The 22,273-nt window shown below is 43.3% G+C and overlaps 1 protein-coding gene across 3 annotated transcripts in view; it reads left to right on the top strand.

The window, feature by feature from the left end:
- Positions 1-413: 413 nt before the first annotated feature.
- The window catches only part of Fbxw4 (F-box and WD repeat domain containing 4), a 109,436-nt gene continuing 87,576 nt past the window's right edge, over positions 414-22,273 (top strand). The window contains exon 1 of one of the 3 annotated variants that reach the window (XM_076922781.1): positions 414-531. Coding sequence is in view for 2 of the 3 variants with exons in the window: in XM_034496098.2 (XP_034351989.1) it covers positions 5,649-6,313 (665 nt within the window). In the remaining variant the exon portion in view is untranslated. Of the gene's footprint in view, positions 532-5,591; positions 6,314-22,273 lie in introns of those variants that run through there. The other 2 variants (XM_034496098.2, XM_034496093.2) reach the window with 2 other exon arrangements.

Genomic DNA, 22,273 nt, shown 5'->3' with positions numbered 1-22,273 from the left:
GGCCTCATACATGTTAAGCAAGTGTTCTCACACTGTGTTACACTCCCAGTCCTAGCTGACTAGACATTTTTAATAGAGGTGTACTTATAGTCATGATCCTCTTGCCTGGGCCTCCTGAGTGCTGGATTATCAGCTTGCATCTTTACGGTTGGACAAATATCAACGTAACACGTGCTCACTGAAGAAAACTTAGAAAACAGCACAGTGCTTGAATTTCTGATTCTCCTGTCTCCACCTTCCCAGTGTTGGAATTTCAAAAGATCAATAAGGGTTGAAGAACTTCGGGTGTCCAGTTATAAACCCTGTCAATAGTTGAGCAGGGAGCCTGAGCTGGAGGACCTCAGGTTAGGGGTCAATCTGATTACATAATGAGATCCTGTTTCAAAAACAACAAACAAAAACCCTAGAAGCCTTGGAGATACCTCTGTGGGCAAAATGTTTGTCATGCTAGCCTGAAGACCTGAGTTCAGTGAACAGAACCCATGGAGAGGTCAGGTGTGATGGATGGTGTGCATCTGTAAGCAGAGACAGGTAAGCTCCCAGCATTCACTAACCAGTGAATCTTGTCAATTTAGTGAGCTCCAGGTTCAGAGACTCTCTGTCTCAAAAAAACAAAATGCAGAGAAACTGGGAAAATACCTGTTGTCTACCTCTGGCCTCTACACACATGAGCACACATACACACTTAACTACATGCATATATACAAACACTAATCCACACACATACATACATGACTACATGTACACACACACACACACACACACACACACACAGGGAAGGGTAAAAAGAAAGAGCACTAACACAAAAGCCCCCAGTACAAAGCCAAGTAAGCAGGCTGGTTATGGTGGTGTATGCCTTTAATCTGAGTGCTGTAGAGGTATTGGCAAGCAGGACTATATAGCAAGTTCCTGGCCAGCCAGAGCTACACAGTCAGACCCTGTCACAAGACAAAACAAAAACAACAAAAATAACCAAAACAACAACAACAGACCAATCCAAGTAAGATCTCCAACCGCCTTTTTACAAGGTGTGTTTGGACTCACAATGACAATTTTTCTCTTTAAAAGATTTACTGGTATTTTTAAAGTTGATTCATGCTTACAGTAAATTTTTTATTTTTTTTATTTTTATTATTATTATTATTTTTGGTTTTTCGAGACAGGGTTTCTCTGTATAGCCTGGGCTGTCCTGGAACTCAATCTGTAGACCAGGCTGGCTTCGAACTCAGAAATCCACCTGCCTCTGCCTCCCAAGTGCTGGGATTAAAGGCGTGCGCCACCACAGCCCGGCGTAATTTTTTTTTTTAATTCAAGTAATATAGAACAGTATAAAATCTTAATTCAAAAACTATATCACAGGAAATGACCATAGTTAGCATACTCTCAAACAGCCTCCTTTGCATATATGGATGGTTCAGTGGGTAAGGGTGCCTGTCTCCAAGCCTGAGGGATGACCTAAGTTCTATCCCTGGGATCTACAAGGCAGGAGAGAACTGGCTCCTAAAAAACTGTCCTGTGACCGTCACACATGTACTATGCCATTCACACACCTCCCACGAAATGAGTAAATAAGCAAATAGTTCATGTAATGCATACTAAATTTATTAGTTCGTTTGGGCCTGTGTTTGGGAGCACATAACAAGGCTTGTGTGTGGAGGTCAGAGGACAACCTTCAGGGTCCATTATTTCCTTGTACCATGCAGGTCTCTGGGATCCAGCTCAGGTCATCAGGATTGGAGGTAGGTGGTAGGCAACTTTATCCACTGAGCCGTCACATCAGCTCATATGGTTTCTAAGTTTAAGGAAGAAGATGAAGTGGACACATAGTGAGAGCTTTAGGCATATGTTCTTTGGCAAGAACATATTACTTCCTATAGATCCCTTAAAGTGTTTCACAAAGATTATGAAAAGCATTAGGGAAGAGAGGAAGGGAGGGAGAGAGAAAAGTGAAAAGCAACTAGGAGAGTAATGAAAAGGTGGAAGACAGTGGGGAGGGGAGGATGTGTACTTGCAGGGAAATGGCCCCAGAAAGCCCTGTACAATACAAAAAACCATTTCAACTAACCGAGACGAGATCGGAGGCAGCTTCCATGGCCTAAAGCAGCTTTTATTTGAATACTAGAACTGCTTCATGGCCACAAGTAAACCACAATATTTGTATGTCTTTACTAATTGAAGGAGATTTGAGAGGACCTGGATTTAAAGCTCTCTCCCTTTTTCTGTTGTGTGTATGGGTAAGGTTCTCATTGGAATGCAAGCCTTGAGAACAGACTTGGTGGATTTGCTTTTTATGCTTAGAAACTACTCAATCAAGGCTCCAGTTTCTTGTCTGGGAAAAAAAAAAGTCAACAGTGTCTTCTTTATGGAGTCACTGAGAGGACTATGGCTGGGCCTTGGTGGCACAAACTCTTAATCCCAGCACTTGGAAGGCAGAAGCAGACAGGTCTCTGTAAATAAGGCCATCCTGGTTTAGAGAGTTCCAAGATAGCCAGGGCTACACAGAACCCTGTCTTGAAAAACCAGATTTAAAAAAAAGAATATACAGGACAATATATAGAAAGTTCTTGTGACACTGGCTGACAGTGTTCCATACGTGTAATTATTATTGCAAGGGAATGACTGTATACATATGGAAGTCAGAGGGCATTCTGGGGGAGTCAGTGCTCCCCATGTGGGTCTTTAGGAGAAACTCAGGTGGACAGGGTTGGGGAAAAGCAATTTACCCACCGACATGCCTTACCAGTCCTACAGCCCAGATTCCTACCTAAGTAGTTCATCTGTTCTTTGTATGGCATTTTGGTTAATTAGTTGATTAAGAGCTTTGGATATAGCACAGTCGCAGACTACCTGCTTATCATGTATGAGGTGCTGGGTTCAATCCCCAGTACTAAAACAAAACACTTATTTACTGACTGGGTAACCTAGGCTGGATCCAATCTCTCCAACTCTCCTGCCTCTACCTCCAAGAGAACTGTGATTATAGGTATGTATGTAGTACCACACCTGGCTGACAACTTGATTTATGTGTCTGTGTGCACATGTTCCTGTACATGTGCGTGTGTACACAGGTGTGGAGGCCAGAGGTCAATCTCAGATGTCTTCCTCATTTGTGCTCTACTTTATTTCTGAGACAGGATCTCTCACTGAATCTAAAGCTTGCAAATTTGGCTGGTCACTAAGCCCCAGATATTCTCATCTCTACCTTTGTAGTGCTGGGATTACAGGAGTGAAGATCAGTGACAAAGGCATCCCCCAGCTTCTGCAATCTGATATTTTTAAGAGATAGTTTAGTTTGTACCCAAATGAAAGCAATATGAGATAATGGGTAAGATGTATTCATTTAATTGTGTATTTTAATCCTGGCGTTTTACTGGGCTAGTTATATAAAAAAATTTTTTGCCTCTAAGTCTTGCATTAAACAGTAGGTACAATTAACAAGGCTGAACTATATGTGAATAACAAGTTAAAATTACATAAATTTAAATAGGGGTCTGAAACCATGCATTATATTCATCCCTGTCCTCTTGTCAGAGTGGCTCACAGCACATAAACGCAGCAAGCTGTGTAATTGTTGACCTAATGATACCATCACTTCAATTTACAATGCGTCTACCTTAACAGACTTCTAACAGTATCATGTGAGACTATGCCACTTTATTATAACGACCTCTAATGTGACAGGCTAAATTCTTTGGTTGTATTGAGATATGCCTTTTACCACTTCACTCACAGGCCAACCATTAATATACCCAAATACTCTTTAAATCATGGCTTCGAATTTGGAAATTGTTTTCTGCACAAAGCCTTTGTTGTGTTTTTAAAGGGGCTGTGTGCATGTGTGGTTTTGTAACAGGATTTGACCTGTAACTATCACTGAGAGTTTTCCTAGAGGAGTTCAAAGCATTTTACAGGGATCATGTCATTTACCCTTCCAAAGTAAAGCATGGCATTCATCTCCACTACAGACCCAGAACACTAAAGGGCCAAGGAAGGTGGGGTTTTTTGTTGTTGTTTTGTTAAGATCAAAAAGTAATTCTAGGGCAATTCCAGATTCCGGTCTGACCTTGTTACATGATGCTTTTGCAACCCTGCTATGCTAGGTTTCGAATGATTTTCAGAACTAATGTCTCCATCATTCCTGCTCCTTAAAAATGGCTATTAAAGGATAAATACAAAAGAAAAATCTTCAATCATTCTTAAATGGATTTTTGGGTTGTTTTCAAGACAGTCTTACTACGGATAGACTCTTGGCTGGTGTAGATTTACTTTGTAGCCAGGCTGGCCTTAAAATTGTGATGATTTCACTGCCTCCTGAAGTGCTGGGATTACAGGTGTGTGCCACTACACCTTGATTCTCACATAAATTCATGAAGAGGAAATTCACCCTCCCCTCCTTTTTTTGGAGACAGGGTCTCAGTGTGTAGCCCTGGCTGGCCTGAGTTCACAGAGATCTGCTTGTCTCTGGCTCCTCAGTTCTGGGATAATTACCATGTTCCACCACGCTTGGCTCTCCCAAGTCTTACTTCATAGCCCACTGCTGTCTAATAGAGAAATAACATGAAATACAAAGTTTTCTAACAATTATACTAAATATACTGAATCCAGTCCAGTATGTCCAGACTACTACTAATAAATTATGTAAGATACTTCACATTCTTTTTCCTGTCTCACTGTGCATCTCACTTATGCTTACAGCATACTCAGATCTGGAGATGCTGCCTTTCACACACACAGAAGCCACATGTGATTAAAGTGGCCCCACAGACCCTGTGGGACTGCATAGGTCTATACTTCTGAAGCTCTTAGATTAGTTCAGGTGAATCCAGTAGGTGGTATGGGAAATGGATCTCTAGTAATCTTGGAGAATCAGCTTAGTAACGACTACTAAAAAATCCTGACTGGTCTTCTGCTGCTTGGTTTGGGAGCTATGGACTCAGGATCTAGGTTGTTTTTACCTCCCCAAATATTGTGTAATCATACTGGGACACCTACAGGATGTTGGTTGACATCTTTCATGAGACCAAGGGCAAAGGAATTTTCTAACTTCTGGCTTGCAGGTTTTTTGTTTGTTTTTTGTTTTTTTTAGAATTTGGTATGTGGCTTGTGCAAAGAAAGAAAGCATCACCTGGGGAAGAGGAAGCCTCCTGGGAACAAAAGGCCTTGTGAGTGTAGAGGCGCAACCTTGATGGTTCCTGAAGCCAGAGGCTTCTCTTGTGACATAGGTGGGGTTTTCTGTGAACCTTTCATCAATTTCTCTCTCTCTCTCTCTCTCTCTCTCTCTCTCTCTCTCTCTCTCTCTCTTTTTAAATTTGGACAATATCTTGCTCTGTAGGCCAGGCCGGCCTTGAACTCTCATGGCCATACTCCTGCCTTAGCCTCATGCTGGGATCACAGACGTGAGCCACCAAGCTTGCTTCCTCCACAGTCCTGAAGACATGTGCTTCAACCAGTTGGTCCTGGTGCTCCAGAAGATGGGGATGTCAGCCCCCAGGTTGGGGTTCGCACCCCGAAATGCAGGCGTGAGGGGCGGGTCTCGGCTTGGGCCCGCGCCGCCCCATGTGACCCGGTCCGACGTGGTGTCGCCTCCTCTCGAGGAGGCGGTGGCGTCTTCGGCTCCGCTGCGCGTCGAGCCGGCCCCGCGGCCGCTCATGAGCAGCCAGGGCCGCTCGGGTCCCCCCGGGAACCGCGGGCCCAGGGAAGGCGAGGGCGGGGAGGCGAGGAAACTGCAGGAGGCGAGGGTCGCGCGGGGAAAGCAAGGGAAAGGGAAGGGGAAGGGGAAAGCGGGCTCCGGGCACGGCGGAAGAGGAAGCGGGGCGGAAGGGAAGCCGGGCCTGCAGCCGGCGAGGAAGGCAGCGGGCCCGGCGGCTGAGGCAGGCCCGGGGCAGGAAGGCGAGGGAGGCGAGGAGGAAGGGCCGAGAAGCTCCGGGAAGCGGGATGAGGGCAGCGCAGAGCCGGGGAAGGAGGAACGGAGGGTCCGGGCCGGGCGGCGGGAGGACGACAGCCTGGAGAGAGGACAGGAGCAGGGGCGTCAGGCGTGCGGCGGCATCCCGGGAACCCGGACGGCCATGGCGGCGGCAGCCGAGGACGCGGCGGCGGCCGTGGAGCCGGCCACCCGTCCGGCCGCGGGGCCCGCGCTCTGGCGCCTGCCGGAGGAGCTGCTGCTGCTCATCTGCTCCTACCTCGACATGCGGGCCCTCGGCCGCCTGGCCCAGGTGTGCCGCTGGCTGCGGCGCTTCACCAGCTGCGACCTGCTCTGGCGCCCGATAGCCCGGGCCTCGCTCAACACCGGCTTCACGCGGCTCGGCACCGACCTGTAAGCGCCCGCTCGCCCGCCCGCTCCCCGCCCCGGGCCGGCCAGCGTCCTGGGAAAGGGCGGGGCGCCGAGGCCTGGTCGGCTCGGGGCCGTGTGGCCCCGGAGTACCGTAGCCCAGACTTGCTCCCCCCTCCCCAGGTCCCCTCCCCCCAGCACCCTCGAGGAATACTGGTGTCACCCCTCTTCAAGATTCCCCAACCGGAGGAAACTTCCGGAGAGCATTCCTCAGTCAGCGCCCTCCCCGTGGGCGGCTACTCACAGTTAGCCATCCTAAAATACTCCTCAGCCTCAGAATTCCCAAAGGTTTGACTCCCTGGGTTCCTTGCCCTGTGCCCTGTGTCCTGTGCGTCAGGTCCCGAAGGATGACTCCTGCTGGTTCTAGGACCCAGGCCTACCAGGAGGTCTTCCAGTGTGTTTCTGCGGCCCTTCGTCCTGCCCACCCTCTCAAAGGTTGTTAGGCTTCAGGACTCAGATCCTTAAAAAAAAAAATCTTTTAGTCTCATTGTCAACATATTTTAGGACTTGATTCAGGCAGAAGGACCCACAATAGATGTCTGCGTGAGGCAAGAAGTTGGATTTGGGGTAGGCTGTATCCAAGATAAGCAGTTTGACCTAGTAATATCTGAGACCTGTGAATGCAAAACATTCCTAAAACACTTAGGCTGTTGAGCAGGAAGGGGTGATCACGTATGACATGTTCAGAACTGGTCAGGATAAACGCTTTCAGATTGCACCCTGCTCTTGCTTAGTTGTAATATACAAGAATAATAAAGTTTTAAGAAACCGCAAGAAATCATCATTTAATGCACAACTATTTCCATTTTTAAAAGTTTCTCAGTTGCACACCCCCTAACCCAGCCACCTCGACTTAGCCATCCTAAGAGAATGAGTGCTTAATGAATGATGTAATGGATTTTGAGGTATGTCACATGCCATGACATAGTTTGCCTTTAACTAGCTCCTTAGAATAAAAATTCCAAGGTAGCCACTATTAGATCAAAGGTGTAGACGTGCAAAGGTATTGGACTAAGTCACAGTATACCTGCAAAGAATGAGTGAGCCAATTTGATGTGAGAATTAAAATAAAAAACCTTCTATGCTTTAGTGAATGAGTGATAGTAGCCAAAACTGTGTTGTTTTGTATCGATCACCGCTAACCAGGATAAATATTTTGCCATGTGTCTGTTTCACCTGTGAGATTGTTTCTTTCTTCTACTTGTCACTGGGGTCTTGGTGTTTTTGTTATAAATTTGGAATTTTTCTGGGTCATAAATGTTTGACTCTGGTCTGTCATCTTTGATGGAGGTACATTTTCTGGTCAATTTTTAATTTTATTGTTATTAGAATTTTTATATTTCATTAGAATATGCTCTTCTCCCTTAACCTAGGAAATTTATAAATTTTCCACAGGCCTGTCAAGTTTGATTGTCAACTTATTTTTTTTGTAACTTTTTTTTTTTTAAATGGCATTTTAATCAGTAACACTTGTTTTGGTGTAAGGAGTGAAATTTACTATATTTTTCTCTAAATGGTTGCTCAGTTATTGCTACACCTTTGGCAATTCTTTTTTCCCCTATTTTGTTTTGGAAAGCTTACATTACTGTGCGTTAAATACACACACATAGGTTTGTATATTCAACGTATATCTGAACTCTTACCTTTTTCTCCTGGTTTATCTTCTTATTTCCATAACATTTTAAGCATGCTGCTTCTTGATAGAGTGTTGTATCTGCAAGGGTTAGATAATTTTGGCTGCGTTAAAATGTCACCATCTGCTCTGGGCTCAGTTCATGACCAAAACCATTCTGTCTTTTTAAGAATTTTTGTGGTTTTCACTATAAAGTTCTAATGTATCATTTTTTTTATTTATTACTGATTTGTTCCTGTGTGTTTTGTGTTTATTAGAAATACACTTTTTCTGCATGCTTTCTAATGTGTCATACTTTAGTAAGTTTTAAACTTGATTGTCTTGTTTAACATGTCCAATTTTAGTATAGTTTGTTACTGATGATTCCTTTGGATTTTATGTGTTTGTAGTCTTATCACCTGTAAATGAGTATCTCCCCCTTTTTATCTGAATAACTTTTTTTTTTTTTAACTCAAACGAAAAAGAATCAGAATTGTACATGTTTCCACTCTAGTAGTTTGTAGTAAAGTTTACTTAGAGACATTTTTGTACTTCTCTCTTTTTTTTTTTCTTATTGGCATATATTCATTGTATATAGTTCTGGGTTTCAGAAAGACATTTTCTTCTAGATATATCACCTGCTCTGACAGAGTAACTTATCGAAGGAGTATTGAACTATAATAGAAGTTGTCCAAAAATGACTGGAATTCAAGCCAATCAAAGCACAGCATGGCTTTCTGTTGCTCCTTACAGTAAAGAATGAAAGAATTGATATTTATTTTTGTTTTCCTTTCTGATATTCTAAAAGAGAGAAACTGATACTGATAACAAAATGGAAATGAATTTCTTGTATAAAGAACTTAGAGTCTGCCAAATGGTATTTGTTATGATATGTGTGTCCTAGCAGGAAGCATTGGCCTTCCAGAGAAATTGCACAGCCGTGGCAGTTGATAAAGAGCAGGGGTCACTGCCCTGTTTTCTGGGTTGAGGGGAGAAATTATGCCTGTTATAGCAGGTGGAGAGCATTTACCAGTGTGGCCTGCTCTGGACAGCTGCAGAGACTTCATAAACCCCAAGAGAGGCAGTTGTCATCTCTGAGGAGATAAGGCATGTACCTCAGTTCATTCAGAGCATCAGGGTGCTTGCATAACTCGCCTGTTTATGCCCTGGACTTGATTCACTGCAGAACAGATAAGCAAGTATATCCTTATAATACGCAGTACAAAACTTGGCTTTCTCAGAAGGCCATAATCCCACTCGCTCTGAGTTTTATCTCCTTAAAGACTAGAAATACCATCGTTTAGTCAAATGAGCCTAACCAGTTTTGTCTGTGTTCACTGCTATTGGCTTCCCCTTTATTCTGCCTATGTCAGAAGCAGACATGGTTTGACTTGGAAGTGCTGCCTAATGACAGGAGAGAGAGACACACACACACAACACACACATGACATCTTGAATGTTTTCACAAACATAACAGCAGAGCCTGTGGGCTTCGGGACTGCACTTACTGCTTTAAGGGCCTTCTGATTTTCAGAAACACTAACTGCTAAGGTTTACTGACCTTCCGGCCCAGGGCAAGCCCTGTTCAGTTTAGCTGTTCCTAACTGATTGTAGCTTTGTTGAGTAAGATGAACTGCTTTGGTTCTTTGTGATTGGTTAATGGTCTTATACTTGTGCTTGAAGGCATTTGAGCCACTTAAAAACCACAAACAAATAATTTGCTTCCCTTTAGGCCCCTTGCCCAAACAGTGAACACTAAGAAGTATCCTAAGTGGGTTTTTTCTTCTTCTCCACCGCCCGCCCCCCTTTTGAGGAAACAAAAGGTAGTTTGAATCAGTCATCTGATTTCAAATTAGTTTTGTTTGAAAGCTTTTATGAAGCCTAGGGGAATAGAAATATCTTGGTTATAATAATAAAAATCAAGGCAGTGTTTCATACAGCAGTCTTCTGAGTGAAGAGTGGGGTGGGTGCTAACTAACTCAGTGTGCAGGGACAAAGCAGTGGACTTGAGCTCTGTCCATGTTCCTTGCAGGCCATGTGCAAGAAGCACACTGATGAAGGAGGGACAGAGGTGCTGTCTGTAATTCTGATACTGATGACTAGAGCAAAAGAAGGGAAATCTGCATAGAAACCCATTCAGCGAATGCATGCTATTCCTGTTAAAACTCGCTTGATCCCCTTCTTTGTGTAAGTGTTACATATTCTCAAGGGGATGGCCTTTTAAATGTCCTGTGGACAGTTACCTGGGTGCTGTTTTACATTAGCCTGTGATAGATCTGCCCAGAATTAACAATAGGGGTTTCAGGAGTGGAGCTTCTGAGGTGTTTGCCCTGGCATGCAGGCTCATTCCTTTGGAGGTCCTGCAGCCTGGGAGCTCTTTGAGGCTGGAAGATGAGGGTATCTATTTCAGTGATGATTAACATCCAGAGTGGTGAGATAGATGCAGATAAGCAGAGTGTGTTTGTTTGTTTTAAAATGATCGCACCTAAGAGTCCTCCCCACCCCAGTGGGGGGAGGAATGGGGAGGGAGGTGTGGAGAAGCAAGAAGTTTCTTTTCCTGAGTGGTAGCATTGCTGATTGGCCTTTAAGGCCTAAACTGTGGCTTTTAGAAGAACAATTAGCAACTTAAAAGTAGCCTAGGCTTGCTTTTTTTTTTTTTTTTAAAATATACTTTCTGCCTTACCTGGGAGGTATCAACCTCTCCTTAGTCCCCCAAGATGTTGCCTGTAGGGATGTGTTGTCTTAGTTGCTTCAGAAAGGTCGTATTGTCTTTTCTTTTTAATATTTATTTTATTTTTAATTATGGTGTGTGTGGGTCTGTGTATATGGATGTGGGTGCTTGGGGGGGGGGGGTCAGAGACATTGGATCCCCGGTGCCAGATGAGGGTGTTGAGAATGAACTTAGGTCTGCGGTAAAGAGCTGCATGTGCTCCTAACACTGAGCCATTGCGCCAGCCCCAGGCCCCCCTCCCCCCCCTTTTTTTTTAATAGTTTCTGAATTAATAAAAAGGAGGGTTCCGTTTACATGCTCACAGTAAATACACCTGCAGAAGCAGGAAATGGTCTGGTGCAGGCTGCACCTTCAGAAGCACACTGGAAGGAAGGAGGGCCTCCAAGGCTGTAGGGATGAAGTAGTCCCTGCCTTCCCTAGTCACCTGGCCTCTGAACCGGAGGGGTGACTTCTCTAACTTTCAGGGCAGGATCAGAGAAACGCAGACGCCATAGTCTGCTATGCGAATTCATTTGGGAATCTAGATCCTTCAGCAGAAGTAAAATTTGGGTTGAACTTCTGGGAGCCAGGTGTGGTATAAGGCTATTGAGAAAGCAACAGGTTTTTAAGTATTATTTTAGAGCAATTGACATAGCAAAAGTCTCTCCTTTGTGTGACAACTTACCCTTAACTCTGGGTTGACCTTGGCATTGGATTTGTGTCTGGTCCCGACTTTTAACCATTAAACAAGAAGAAATTAAAGTTGACTTTCCTTGAGGCCAGATTCTGGTAAATTTTGAAAATTAAGGTGAGAGGGAATAAAGGGGAAAAATAGATTATGGGTTTTAGAGGGAAAACTGATTCCTCCCTATATACAGAAACTGAGTTTTTCAGAAAATTTCTCTGATGTATCAACCATCAGATGAGGTTGAGAAAGAAAAGGCTCAGTTCACTTTTGAAGTAGTCTTTTCCATTCTGCAGTCCTGCTCAGATGACTGGGCTTCAGGTGGAACGCCACAGAAGCAAGGTGGCCATCTTGCTAGTTAAGAACGTACATATGAATCTTGGCTCCTGGAGCACTCATCTAAAACAGAGACTATCTGGAAAAAGAATTGAGCCCTTGTTAGAGGGTTGGCTGCCCTGCCTCAGCCTTGAGCCAGTTTTTCATTTTCTTCAGCCTGTCCGCATTGCCCTCCCTGGAAGAATGGGCCACCCAATGGGCCCTCTGCCTGCCCCTCTTTAGCCTACAATTAATTGCCTGCACATTCTTTCTCTTTCTCTTTCTTTTTCGGTATTTGACATGAGATCAAATTGCTGAGAAAGGTGACAACTGTGAAATGAAGACAGGGCTTGGAGACACCTTAAAAAATACATGTAAAGGCCATTAAATGACAAGAGCAGACTGCCAGGCTGTTTCAAAACATTACCATGTCTGTTGACTTTCCATTCCTTGTTCACAGCACAAAATTGGAGGTCAAAGAATCATAGGAGTTAGAGATGGAAAAGACATTTGGGGTCAGCTAGTTCATCCCGCCACCGTCTCCTACCCCTTATTCCAAATCATCCCTTACGTTATACTTTCTCTCTCAGCTCTTGTACGGTTTTCACGGTCTTCACTCAGCTCTAGCCATTACCTTTGGGGAATGATGTTGGAGGCTCTGTCCAATTTCTCCTTGGTGAAGAGAGATATTGCCTCTGCCCTCAGCTGACATTCATGAACTTCTTTGTTGGTGGTCTCAACTGAAGCACTGAATGCTTACTGGATGTCTCTCTGTTGCTTGGTAATGGGGCTTCTCCTGATAGTGTGTGGTGACACCAGGAAGAAGGAGCCACTGCTGAATTATGTCCTACATTTTTGCTTCTTATTTCTCTTGGCCTGAAGGTAATTAGATGTATAGACCAGGGATAGACGGCCAGTAATAATGGAAATATATTACATTGGAGTTTGATAGGAAATGCAACCTAGAAACTGGTGGATTTGCCAGACACGGTGGCATACACCTTTAATTCCAGAACTTGGGAGACAGAGGCAGGTGGATCTTTGTGAGTTCGAGGCCAGCTTTGTTTACATAGTGAGGTCTGGGACAGCCAGAGACCTTGTCTTAAAAAAAAAAAAAAGAAAGAAAGAAAAAGAAAAAAGAAAAAGACCAGTGAGATGGTCCAGTGGGTAAAGGTGCTTGCTGCCAAGCCTGAGGACCTGAGTTCAATTCCTTCCCACATGGTAGAAGGAGAGCCAACTCCAACAAGCTGTTCTCTGGCTTCTGTCTGCATGTATCATGGCACAGGGGCAGCCGACCCCATTCTCTTTCCCTTTCTTTCCCGGGCCCTTCCTTCCCTACATTAAATGTAATTTAAAAAATTTTGTGGGTTAAATAAATACACAAAAAATGCTAGACTCATGAAGTAGTAGGACACTGTTTCCAGAAAACAAGTTAGAAAAGAAGGAATTGCCTCTCTGAGGTGAAGCTTCAGTCTTAAGGCAAACAGAGAACAGATGTGTTGCAGATAGACATCTCGGACAGGAGACACTGCTGCCTTTGTGGCGTCTTCACTGGAACAGATTTTAGCATTTACGTATTTATCGTGTGTGTGGGCGCACATGGCATGGTGTGGTGGAGTTGAGAGGACAACCTATGGGAGCTGGTTTTTCCCTCTGCTATGTTTTAAGTGTTCTAAGGATTGAACTCAGGGTGTTAGACCTTGTAAGTGTCCTTACTAGCTGAGCCACCTTGCCAGCCCTTCCTTTTGCTTTAAGGGATCAGAAAAAGAGAAGTCACGCTCATTGGCTCCATGGTTTGGAAAGGGAAGAGTCATTTTTAGAGGCAGCTTTTGAGGGCTATCCCTAACTCCCCCTTCTTGATCCAGCAGCTGTTGGGAGCAGTCCGAAGGGGGTATTATGTTTCTTCTGGTAACGCTGCCAAGAATGAGAGGAAATCCACAATCTGTGGAGTTTGGGGGTGGGGTGGGGATAGGTGGCAGCTGATGGGACAGGGAAATTAAATTGTTTTATAGTAAATATGTTGAGATACTTTTCCTGGAGAGCTATTTCACTGAAAGGAACAGTATATTTCCTCTGTTCGTGAACTTAATGAGTCCCTTTCTTTAGAAAAAAGGAAATAGCTTTTAGTACTTTTTCTCTCTTGTAGTTCTAGCTTTGACCTCCAGTGTTTTTGGATTTCCTTTAGAAAGTCTCTACTGTAAAGATGCATCAAGCTTGAGATGTGATGGTATGTGCTCCAGGCGGGTTTCCTGCAGCAGTTGTGGGGAGAGCCTTCCACTCCTTATCTTGGCTGTACTTTGACTTATCCTAGCAGCCTAGACTGAGCTGTGAAAGCTGCCTGGAGGTCATGGTTCAGTTCTCTCGTCTCTTTGGCCAGGTAGTGGGACCCAAGGGATTTAAGGTCTGGCTGCTTTGGGTGATTAATATGGAAACACAGTTTTAAGATTAAAAACAATAAAAAGTTACCCTGGGAAACAGAGTGGTGTAATTATTCCTCACATTTCAGATGGGGAGTCCAGGGAAAAGAAGGCAAGAGAACCAAGTCAGCCTGTCCTAATTCATGACTCAGAGGGGAGGCCTGTCCATACGCATACATACATGCACACGCACACAAATAGTGCCCTTATTACTGTCGTTTATTCTCAGAAAGTGCTAGAACAGCCTTTCTGAAAGTTGTATTGTAGGAGTCTTGGAGGACTAATTCTGTAATCAAGTGAATGTCACAGATGCTGTGTGCCACATCTGCTCTTGGGGATCACAGTGCCCTTTGGTAAATTGAAGGCATCAAGAAGTCCTATAATAGAGGAACCTGTTTGTTTTATCCTTCATTGTCCAAAGTATTTTGAACATAACGTTTTTTCCTGCTTACTATCTGTTAACACTTTGCTGAGCACACGTTGGACAAGGGCCTTACAAATTATGAATCAGTGACAGGAGAGATAGATGTGAATATGCCCCAAATGCCAAGCTAACACAGGTAAAGAACAGGTTATGCCAAGTGGTTCTGAAATGGCTTTGATTTTTGGAATAGAATTTGGATACTTAAGTTGAATCCTTAAAGGTGTGCTATACTACAGATATATTGCTAGGAAGAGCTTTACATTTTTTTTTAGATTTTTTTTTTATGTGTAAGGGTATTTTGTCTGTCTGTATGTATGTGTACATGTCTGGTGCCTGCAGAGAGCAAAAGAAGGTGTCAGATTCCTTGGAACTGGAGCTTCAGCCAATTGTGAGTCACCATGTGGGTGTTGGGAACTAAGCCTGTGTCCTCTACAAGAATAAGTCGTTGTTGTTTGTTTAAGACAGGATTTTTCTGTGTGGCCCTGGCTGTCCTGGAACTCCCTCTGTAGACCTGCCTGGCCTTGAACTCAGAAATCCGCCTGCCTGCCTCTGCCTCCTAAGAGCTGGAACTGAAGGCATGCATATCTCCACTGCTGGGCAGAACACGTGGGCTTAACTGCTGCTGCCTCCTCAGCTCTAGGAGAACTTTTGAACCTACAGGTGTTGCTGGAAGTGCAGTTTGCCAAAGGGAGAGCCTGCCTTCCTTCTTCCCTTCCTCTTCTCCTTCCTTCCCTCCTTTCCTCCTTCCCTCCCTCCCTCCTTCTCTCCTTTCCTTCCTTCCTTTTGTTTTGAGATAGGGTCTTGCTCTGTTACTTAGGCTGGGGAGGAAGAGACAGGCAGATCTCTTGAGTTGAGCCAGACTAACTTCATCAGTGAGCCCCAGGCCAGTGAGAGCTAAGAAGCAAGGGCTGGATGTGGTGGCACAAAGTTTTCATTTTAGCACTTGAGCGGGTAAGGAGGGCAGGTGGATCTCTGTGAGTTCAAGGCCAGCCTGGTTTACTTTCCTAGCCTGGTGGGGTGGTAGTGGTAAATTTGACTAGTGTCTTGAAGAGAAGCAAGCATTGTCAAGGACTGAGGTAGACTGTTACTACTGGGGCTGGCAATATAGGTAGGTGGGCTTCTCAAGTTCTTTCTACTTGTGATCGCTTTTTGCCTGGTAATTTTTTTTTTTTTTTTATAAAACGTATATAAAATAAGCATACAAATAAAAAGTTCAGACAATTCCTTGTTATATATAATTTACCGTTTGTTGAAGGTGAAGTACATGAGATGGGTTTTGCAGAAGGAATTAGGTAGTAGCTGAATTTTTGATGCTGCAGCCTGCAGAGCATCTTGAGGGTTTTCCCAGCGGCTGAGGCTTTGGTACGTGAGTGTCATGCTGAGACCCTGCTTTATATCGCTTGTAATCGGCTCAGGGCCATTTTAGACATTATTGAAAATTCTACCACAATCTCAAGGTAAAATTCATTTAATGATCGTTGTGTGTTTGTGTGGATGTGTATATATGTGTGCGAGTGCATTTTTGTGTGTATGTAGATATGTATGTGAGTGTGTGGATGTACTTGTGTGTGTGCATGTGGAGGCCAGAGGTTGACACTGGGTGTCTTATCCCCTCTTCCCCTTCCTCCTCCTCCTCGTCTTCTATTTCTCATTCTCTTTCTCCTTTCTTCTCCTTCCCCTTCATTTTTTTTCTTATTTATTTATTTATTTATTTATTTATTGAGATGAGGTCTTTCACAGAACTTGGAATTTGAGCTGTACTGTGTGTCCTTAAGCTGCTGAGATCCACCTGTTTCTGATCAGGATTGTATGTGAGTTCCAGGGAACCTGAACTTAGATTCTGTGCGAGCACGGCAAACAGTTTATTTGCTGGACCACTCGCGCTCCCTGTGCTGGTGTCATGGACACTCACCACCATGCTGGCTTTTATATGGGTCTGGAGTTCTGAACTCAGGTCCTTATGCTTAGGTGTCATGAATTTTGTCAACTAAGCCACCATCTCCATAGCCCAATGTAATGATTATTTTAAAAATGAAACTCAAGTTGGCAACTCAAACAGCAATTTTAAAGTCAAGCATTCTAGCACAATATAATCTGAAGATATACTAATTTAATACCTGCATGCTGAGGAATGATGGAAGAAAAATATTTTGGTTTTGTTTTCCGTAATTAAACCATTGTGTTTCTCTAAGAGCAGAAAACTTTTTATACATGGTAAAAATATGGCAGTTTGGGGGCTGGAGAAGTGGCTCAATGGTTAAGAGCACTGACTGCTCTTCCAGAGGTGTTAAGTTCAATTCCAAGCAACCACATGGTGGCTCACAACCATCTGTGATGGGATCTGATGCCCTCTTCTGGTGTGTCTGATGACAGCTACAGTGTACTCATAAATAAATAAACCTTAAAAAAAATATGGCAGTTTATATCATAAAATACTTTTCAGTGTGAGCCAAGATGTTTGAGGCAGCAATGGTCAGTGTTGGTGTTGTGGTGTGAAGGCACACACAATGTGAAGTGTGCATGTTGTGTGTTCAAAGCGAGGCTGCAGTCACACAACACAACATGGATGTGCTGTGAGAACTACTTCTGATTCATTCTGCATTTGATTCTGAATTAGTTTTTGTGTCACATTTAGAAACCTTTTACTGTAGAGATGTTTAATGACCCCCACAGTGACTCCCATGGAGTTGTAGTGTGGGTATAGTTAGTGTGAAAGCGGCTTGCTGCAGGCGCACAGTGTGGACTGTGGGTTGAAGGGAGGCGTAGGGCATTCTGGTCAGCTCTGTGCTGTCTTGTACATAGCCTCAGCTCGTGTTGATGTTTCTGCCATTTTACTTCACCCTAGATTTTGGGGTAATTTAACATGGTTCCATGTTTCCTTGAGCTTTTCAGAACCTTAGTTATAGCCATCTGCTGTTGGCTGCAAGGACAGATGAAGATTACAGGTTTCTCGGTGGGTGGCTTGCACTCTTAGGATGGTTAGAACTGGTGGGCTCAACACCACGGGGGAGATCTGCATTCTGGAAAGGGGGAGAATCAAGGAAAAGACATGTGGTGCTAAGGGGAAACCCAAGCCCCAAACTTCCTTTTACACAGTCTGTGCCCTTTCATTGGCTCAGTGCCTATTGGGGGTCCTTCTCCTAGACCTGTCTGTTCTCCCCAAGTTCTAAAGCATCGGTTTTGCTTGTTACTTGAGTAGGCAGTGTTGGTTACCAAGGAGAGTGTTGCTTCAAGATGGGACAAGGGAGGAAAGGGATCAGGAGTTTTCTGATCCTGGAGATTCCGAAGACTTAGGAGCTTAACACACACATGTATACATATGTGAACATGTGCACACAGAAATATACAGGCATGTAACACACACACGTGTAGTGCACACACAGACACACATGCACACACACGGATATACATGTATGTGCACACACACACATACACACACAGAGCCATTATTCTTTAGACCAGATTTATCTATTTGCTTTTGGGTTTTGGGTGTGAGATTAGAGAGGAGAACTGAAGGAACATTCTAGTAACATCCTAGATTATTTCTGCCCCTTCCCCTGGACTCACTTGCTAAGATATTAAGGGGGCAGGTAGCTTACAGTGGGTGCATGTCGTATTGTTTTGTTTAAAATAGTTGGTGCACCCAGGAATGCAGTCAAACTCTGATGGGGACTAAGTACCTGAAAGCCGAGATGGAGGGGAGTGTAGAAATTAGCCTGAGGCAAGGGAAGGAGGGCTGGGAAAATGGCAGTTCAGCCAGGCCCACGGGCCAAGTTAGAGATTTGCCCTTGCATTAACACCCACGGGGAGATTTATTTACAGGGCACTAATCATGTTCTTTGAGGGGAGCACCCTCACTTTATATCAGTAACTGGGAGAAATGGTTAGCCCAAGGCCATTTGGAAGGTGAGAGCAAGGCCTTGGTTGATTTCTAAGGCGCACCAGCCTCTGTCCTCTCAAGTGCTTTTCTGCTTGGTTCTCCCTCTCTGATTGGTTGGTGACAGGTCTCAGAGCAGAGTGTTGGGGGTGGGGGGAGAGGCTCATTTTTTATGTATGGAAGCCAATAAAAATGAAGGTACAGTTTAGCAGTCAGCTAGGGAAGCTCAGGAAGAGGACTGGTGAGGGACGAGAAAGCTGTTAAGTTGCTTTAACAAAGTGGTACTTTTCCAAGTCAAAGCCACACGGAATGCTCTTGTACAAACTGGAGTTGGTTGGAGGGACCACCTTAAGAGAAGATGCCTCTATGTGCTGTTCAGTAGCAGTTTTTAAAGTTTGAAAGTTTCTTGGTGCGGAGACTTCTCAGGGCAGTGTCATGCTCCACAGTAAAGTGTCACCGAATTACTGTTAAGTGACCAGGTAGATAGACAAACATCTTTATCCTAATTTAGGAATGGTGCTGATTCATCATTTGTAGCTTACCGGTGTCTGTTAATTTAGACCTAACTTAGGAGTAACTACAAACTCTCTTATCTCTGGCATGGGGAGGAGCATTTGCAGGGAAGTGTTGGCAGAACAATGTATGCTTTTTTAGTTCTGGGTCAGCTCTTTTCCTGTCCTCAGCTCTCTCTCCCCGTGGTACACGTTGCTCTCTAGTAATGTGAAACCGTGGACCACATCCACCTGATAGGAGAGTTCAGTAAAATAGTTTAGTGTTAACATATCCGTGTCCATCCTGATAGCCTTCAGCCTAAAAGATAAATTGTTTGATGGTAGTCATTGGTTAGAAGAAAAGGAATAATTACTAGTTTAAATTTAGTGGTGGCTATTAGTTAGTAGATATATTTGTGTTTACAAGAAAACAATGTCTCTATGGTGACATATAATCACTTTATAAATTATAAAGTTGCTTTATGTGTCATCTTTGGAATATCACACTTGTGTGAATTATATTTAATATTTTATTTTGTTATTAGATTGTATATGTGTGATGTGTGTGAGTACTGAAGCAGCAGTGAAGGTCAAAGAACAAATTTGGGAGTTGGTGCCTTCCTCCACTGTGGGCTCTGGGGATCAAACTCGGGCCATCAGGTTGTGTGGCAAGCTCTTTCCCTGGAGCTCTCTGGCCCTGTATGAATATCATCCTCATTTTATGGGTATAGAACAGACAGAAAGTTACCTGCAGTTATATAATATACACTGGAGGCGACTCAGTTTTCTGAGTCTGCCTCTGTGCTTCTCTGAGCTTCATTTAATCTATCTAGTTAAGGGTAAGCAGATATATAATCAACCTCATGTATATTAAAGAAACTTGTGAATGTCCTAAAGCACCATTAATATATATCTTCTGATCTGTTATCTATAGAAATGGAATTTTATATAGTAATTTTACTTAGTCTTACAGTTATTGTTTAGTGTACAACAGTTGTTTCTGTGTTTTGATTTCTCATATTTGTTGTTTCTAGAGGCTGTACGTGGTTTATTCCAAAGTGTTTGTGTGCTGTTCCCCCACAGGCAAACATTCAGGCTGCTTCCAGCCCATACACTGTCAAATGTATCTCATATATGAGTTACCTATTTGTGATACAGTGCATACAATGGGAATTTGAGATCAGAAAGACAGTGCCAGCAATGTATAACCAAACCCATATGCTTATGAAGTAAAAAAATCTTGTCAGACTTTCCTACTTAATAGAGGTGAGGCAGTGTTTAATACTTGTTTTAGGGTACATTTCTGTAAACTAGTATCCAGCAATGTTTTTCTCCGTGTTTCCCTGAGTGAACCCCATGTGACTGTTCTCAGGCTGTCGGACATGGATGGCTGGAGACTAGAGACAGAGTATTGTTTGCATAGATTTTATCAGCTCCCTAAAAGTTTTAGAGATGAAACTTGTGTTTGCAATGTTGGGTTCTCTGTTACTTACCTTTCAATCTCTTTTCTCCACCTCTGTCAGCATTTAAAACTTAATAGAATCAAACTTATATACTTTATAATCCACAGGTTTGTTTCTACTTTTCATTGGAGTGTGTGTATATGCATTTCATTTTCTACCTAAATTATCTTAAATTGGCTTTTTTTTAATGAGACAAAATCTTGCATATAGGCGAGGGTGAATTGGAACTCAGTGTGTGTGACTCAGGCTAGTTTTTCGCTGAGAACGAATCCCACTGCCTCAGCCTGTTGGGTGTTAAGATCACAAGCTTGTGCTATCATGTCCAAAAGCTTCCTTTAAAAAATAATGTCATATTGTAGTATGAGATGGCGGTCTAAATCAGTTGGTTTTTCTTCTGCTCTATTGGTACATGTTCAGTTTTGTCAACACCATCAATTATTTTTTATTAATGTATGCTAAGGATTGAATCCAGAGCCTTACAAATACACGTGTATTCTACTGCCAAGCTACCCTCCACCCCATGCCATACTGCCTCTGAGCTTCTATAATTTTATGGGACATTTTCCCCTTATCAAATATTACATTGTAGAAGACTTGGGAAATAGATGAAAGCACAAATGCCTCATGCTTAAATATGATATTGCAATTAGAGGAGCGGAGTGAAGGGCAAACAGAAGGAAATCTTGATTAGCATTAGGAAGAGTACTTCCCCCACCCCAGGGACAGAGTTTCTCTGTGTAGCCCTGGCTGTCCTGGAACTCACTCTGTAGACCAGGCTGGCCTTGAACTCAAAGATCCATCTGCCTCTGCCTCCCAAGTGCTGGGATTAAAGGCGCCGCCACCGCCCTGTTAGGTTGCTCGTTTTTATACTGTTAGCCTTCTATATACTGTTAACCTCTGTGTTTTAAAGTTCAGTCCTCTACATTCACTACTTTACAAATCAAAAGAATTATTCTGTACAAATAAATGGATTAGATAACTTTCTGGCTGCCCAAGCTATCTTTTCAAATGTGTATTCATTAGACTCTTGAAAGTGAGACTTTTGCTCACTGGTTTTTAGTGTTGGGTGGTACATATGAAGGTGTAAGTAGAGACAAAGAGAAATGTATGTATGTCTATCCTTGGTCAGTGAATTTCTAGATAGGGACAGTAGCCATCACTGTGTGTCCCAAGCAGTGAACCTTGTACAGTCAAGTGCATGAAGCCATGGAGACACATATACACAAGTACCTAAAATGACATTTAAGATTCTTGCCCATGATTTCAAAACTGTCTAAATATGTATCCTCAAAAGGTCTTTGAACTCTTCTGTCTCTACTCCAGACTATGCCAGTTTTTCTGGCTGCTCTGCCCCTGCCTCTTTCATCCTTTTCTTCCAGATATCCATTGCTCAGTCAACATTTTTGTAATGAAAAGTTTAAAATATATGGAAGAGAATTACACAGTGAACACTCACATATTCAGCGTCTAGATCTCATAATTATTTGGCCATATTTGTTTACTCATGCATTTCAGTTACTCTACACTTGAACATGCATGCACATTCTTGATTATATCAGTTTATGTGTGTTCTTAAAATGTATACACAGTAGGTTTAGATTATTATATTTGAGTAAAGTGCTCAAATTTAAACTTGACCATTTGAAATTTGTTGGTGGTGAGTTTTGTTGTTTTCTAAATTTTTTTTTTTAGCACATTTTAGCACATTTGTGCATCACATGTGTAGATCAGAGACAAATTGTGAGAGTCAGTTCAGAACCTCTCTCTGAGCCTTCTGGATGCCTGCTCTTGTTTTCCTGAGACCGTGTCTGTGTGGCTCAGGCTGGTCTGCTGTGTAGATCAGGTGCCCATGAACTCATGATCTTCCTGCTTCAGCTCCCTGAGTAGGAGGATTACATGCCTGTTTGGTAGATATGCCCAAAGTCCTTCAAGATCCAGATCTAGGACATAA

The sequence above is a fragment of the Arvicanthis niloticus genome, chromosome 1, assembly GCF_011762505.2.
Source record: "Arvicanthis niloticus isolate mArvNil1 chromosome 1, mArvNil1.pat.X, whole genome shotgun sequence".
Lineage (NCBI taxonomy): Eukaryota > Metazoa > Chordata > Mammalia > Rodentia > Muridae > Arvicanthis > Arvicanthis niloticus.
This window is presented reverse-complemented; position numbering and strand designations above follow the sequence as displayed.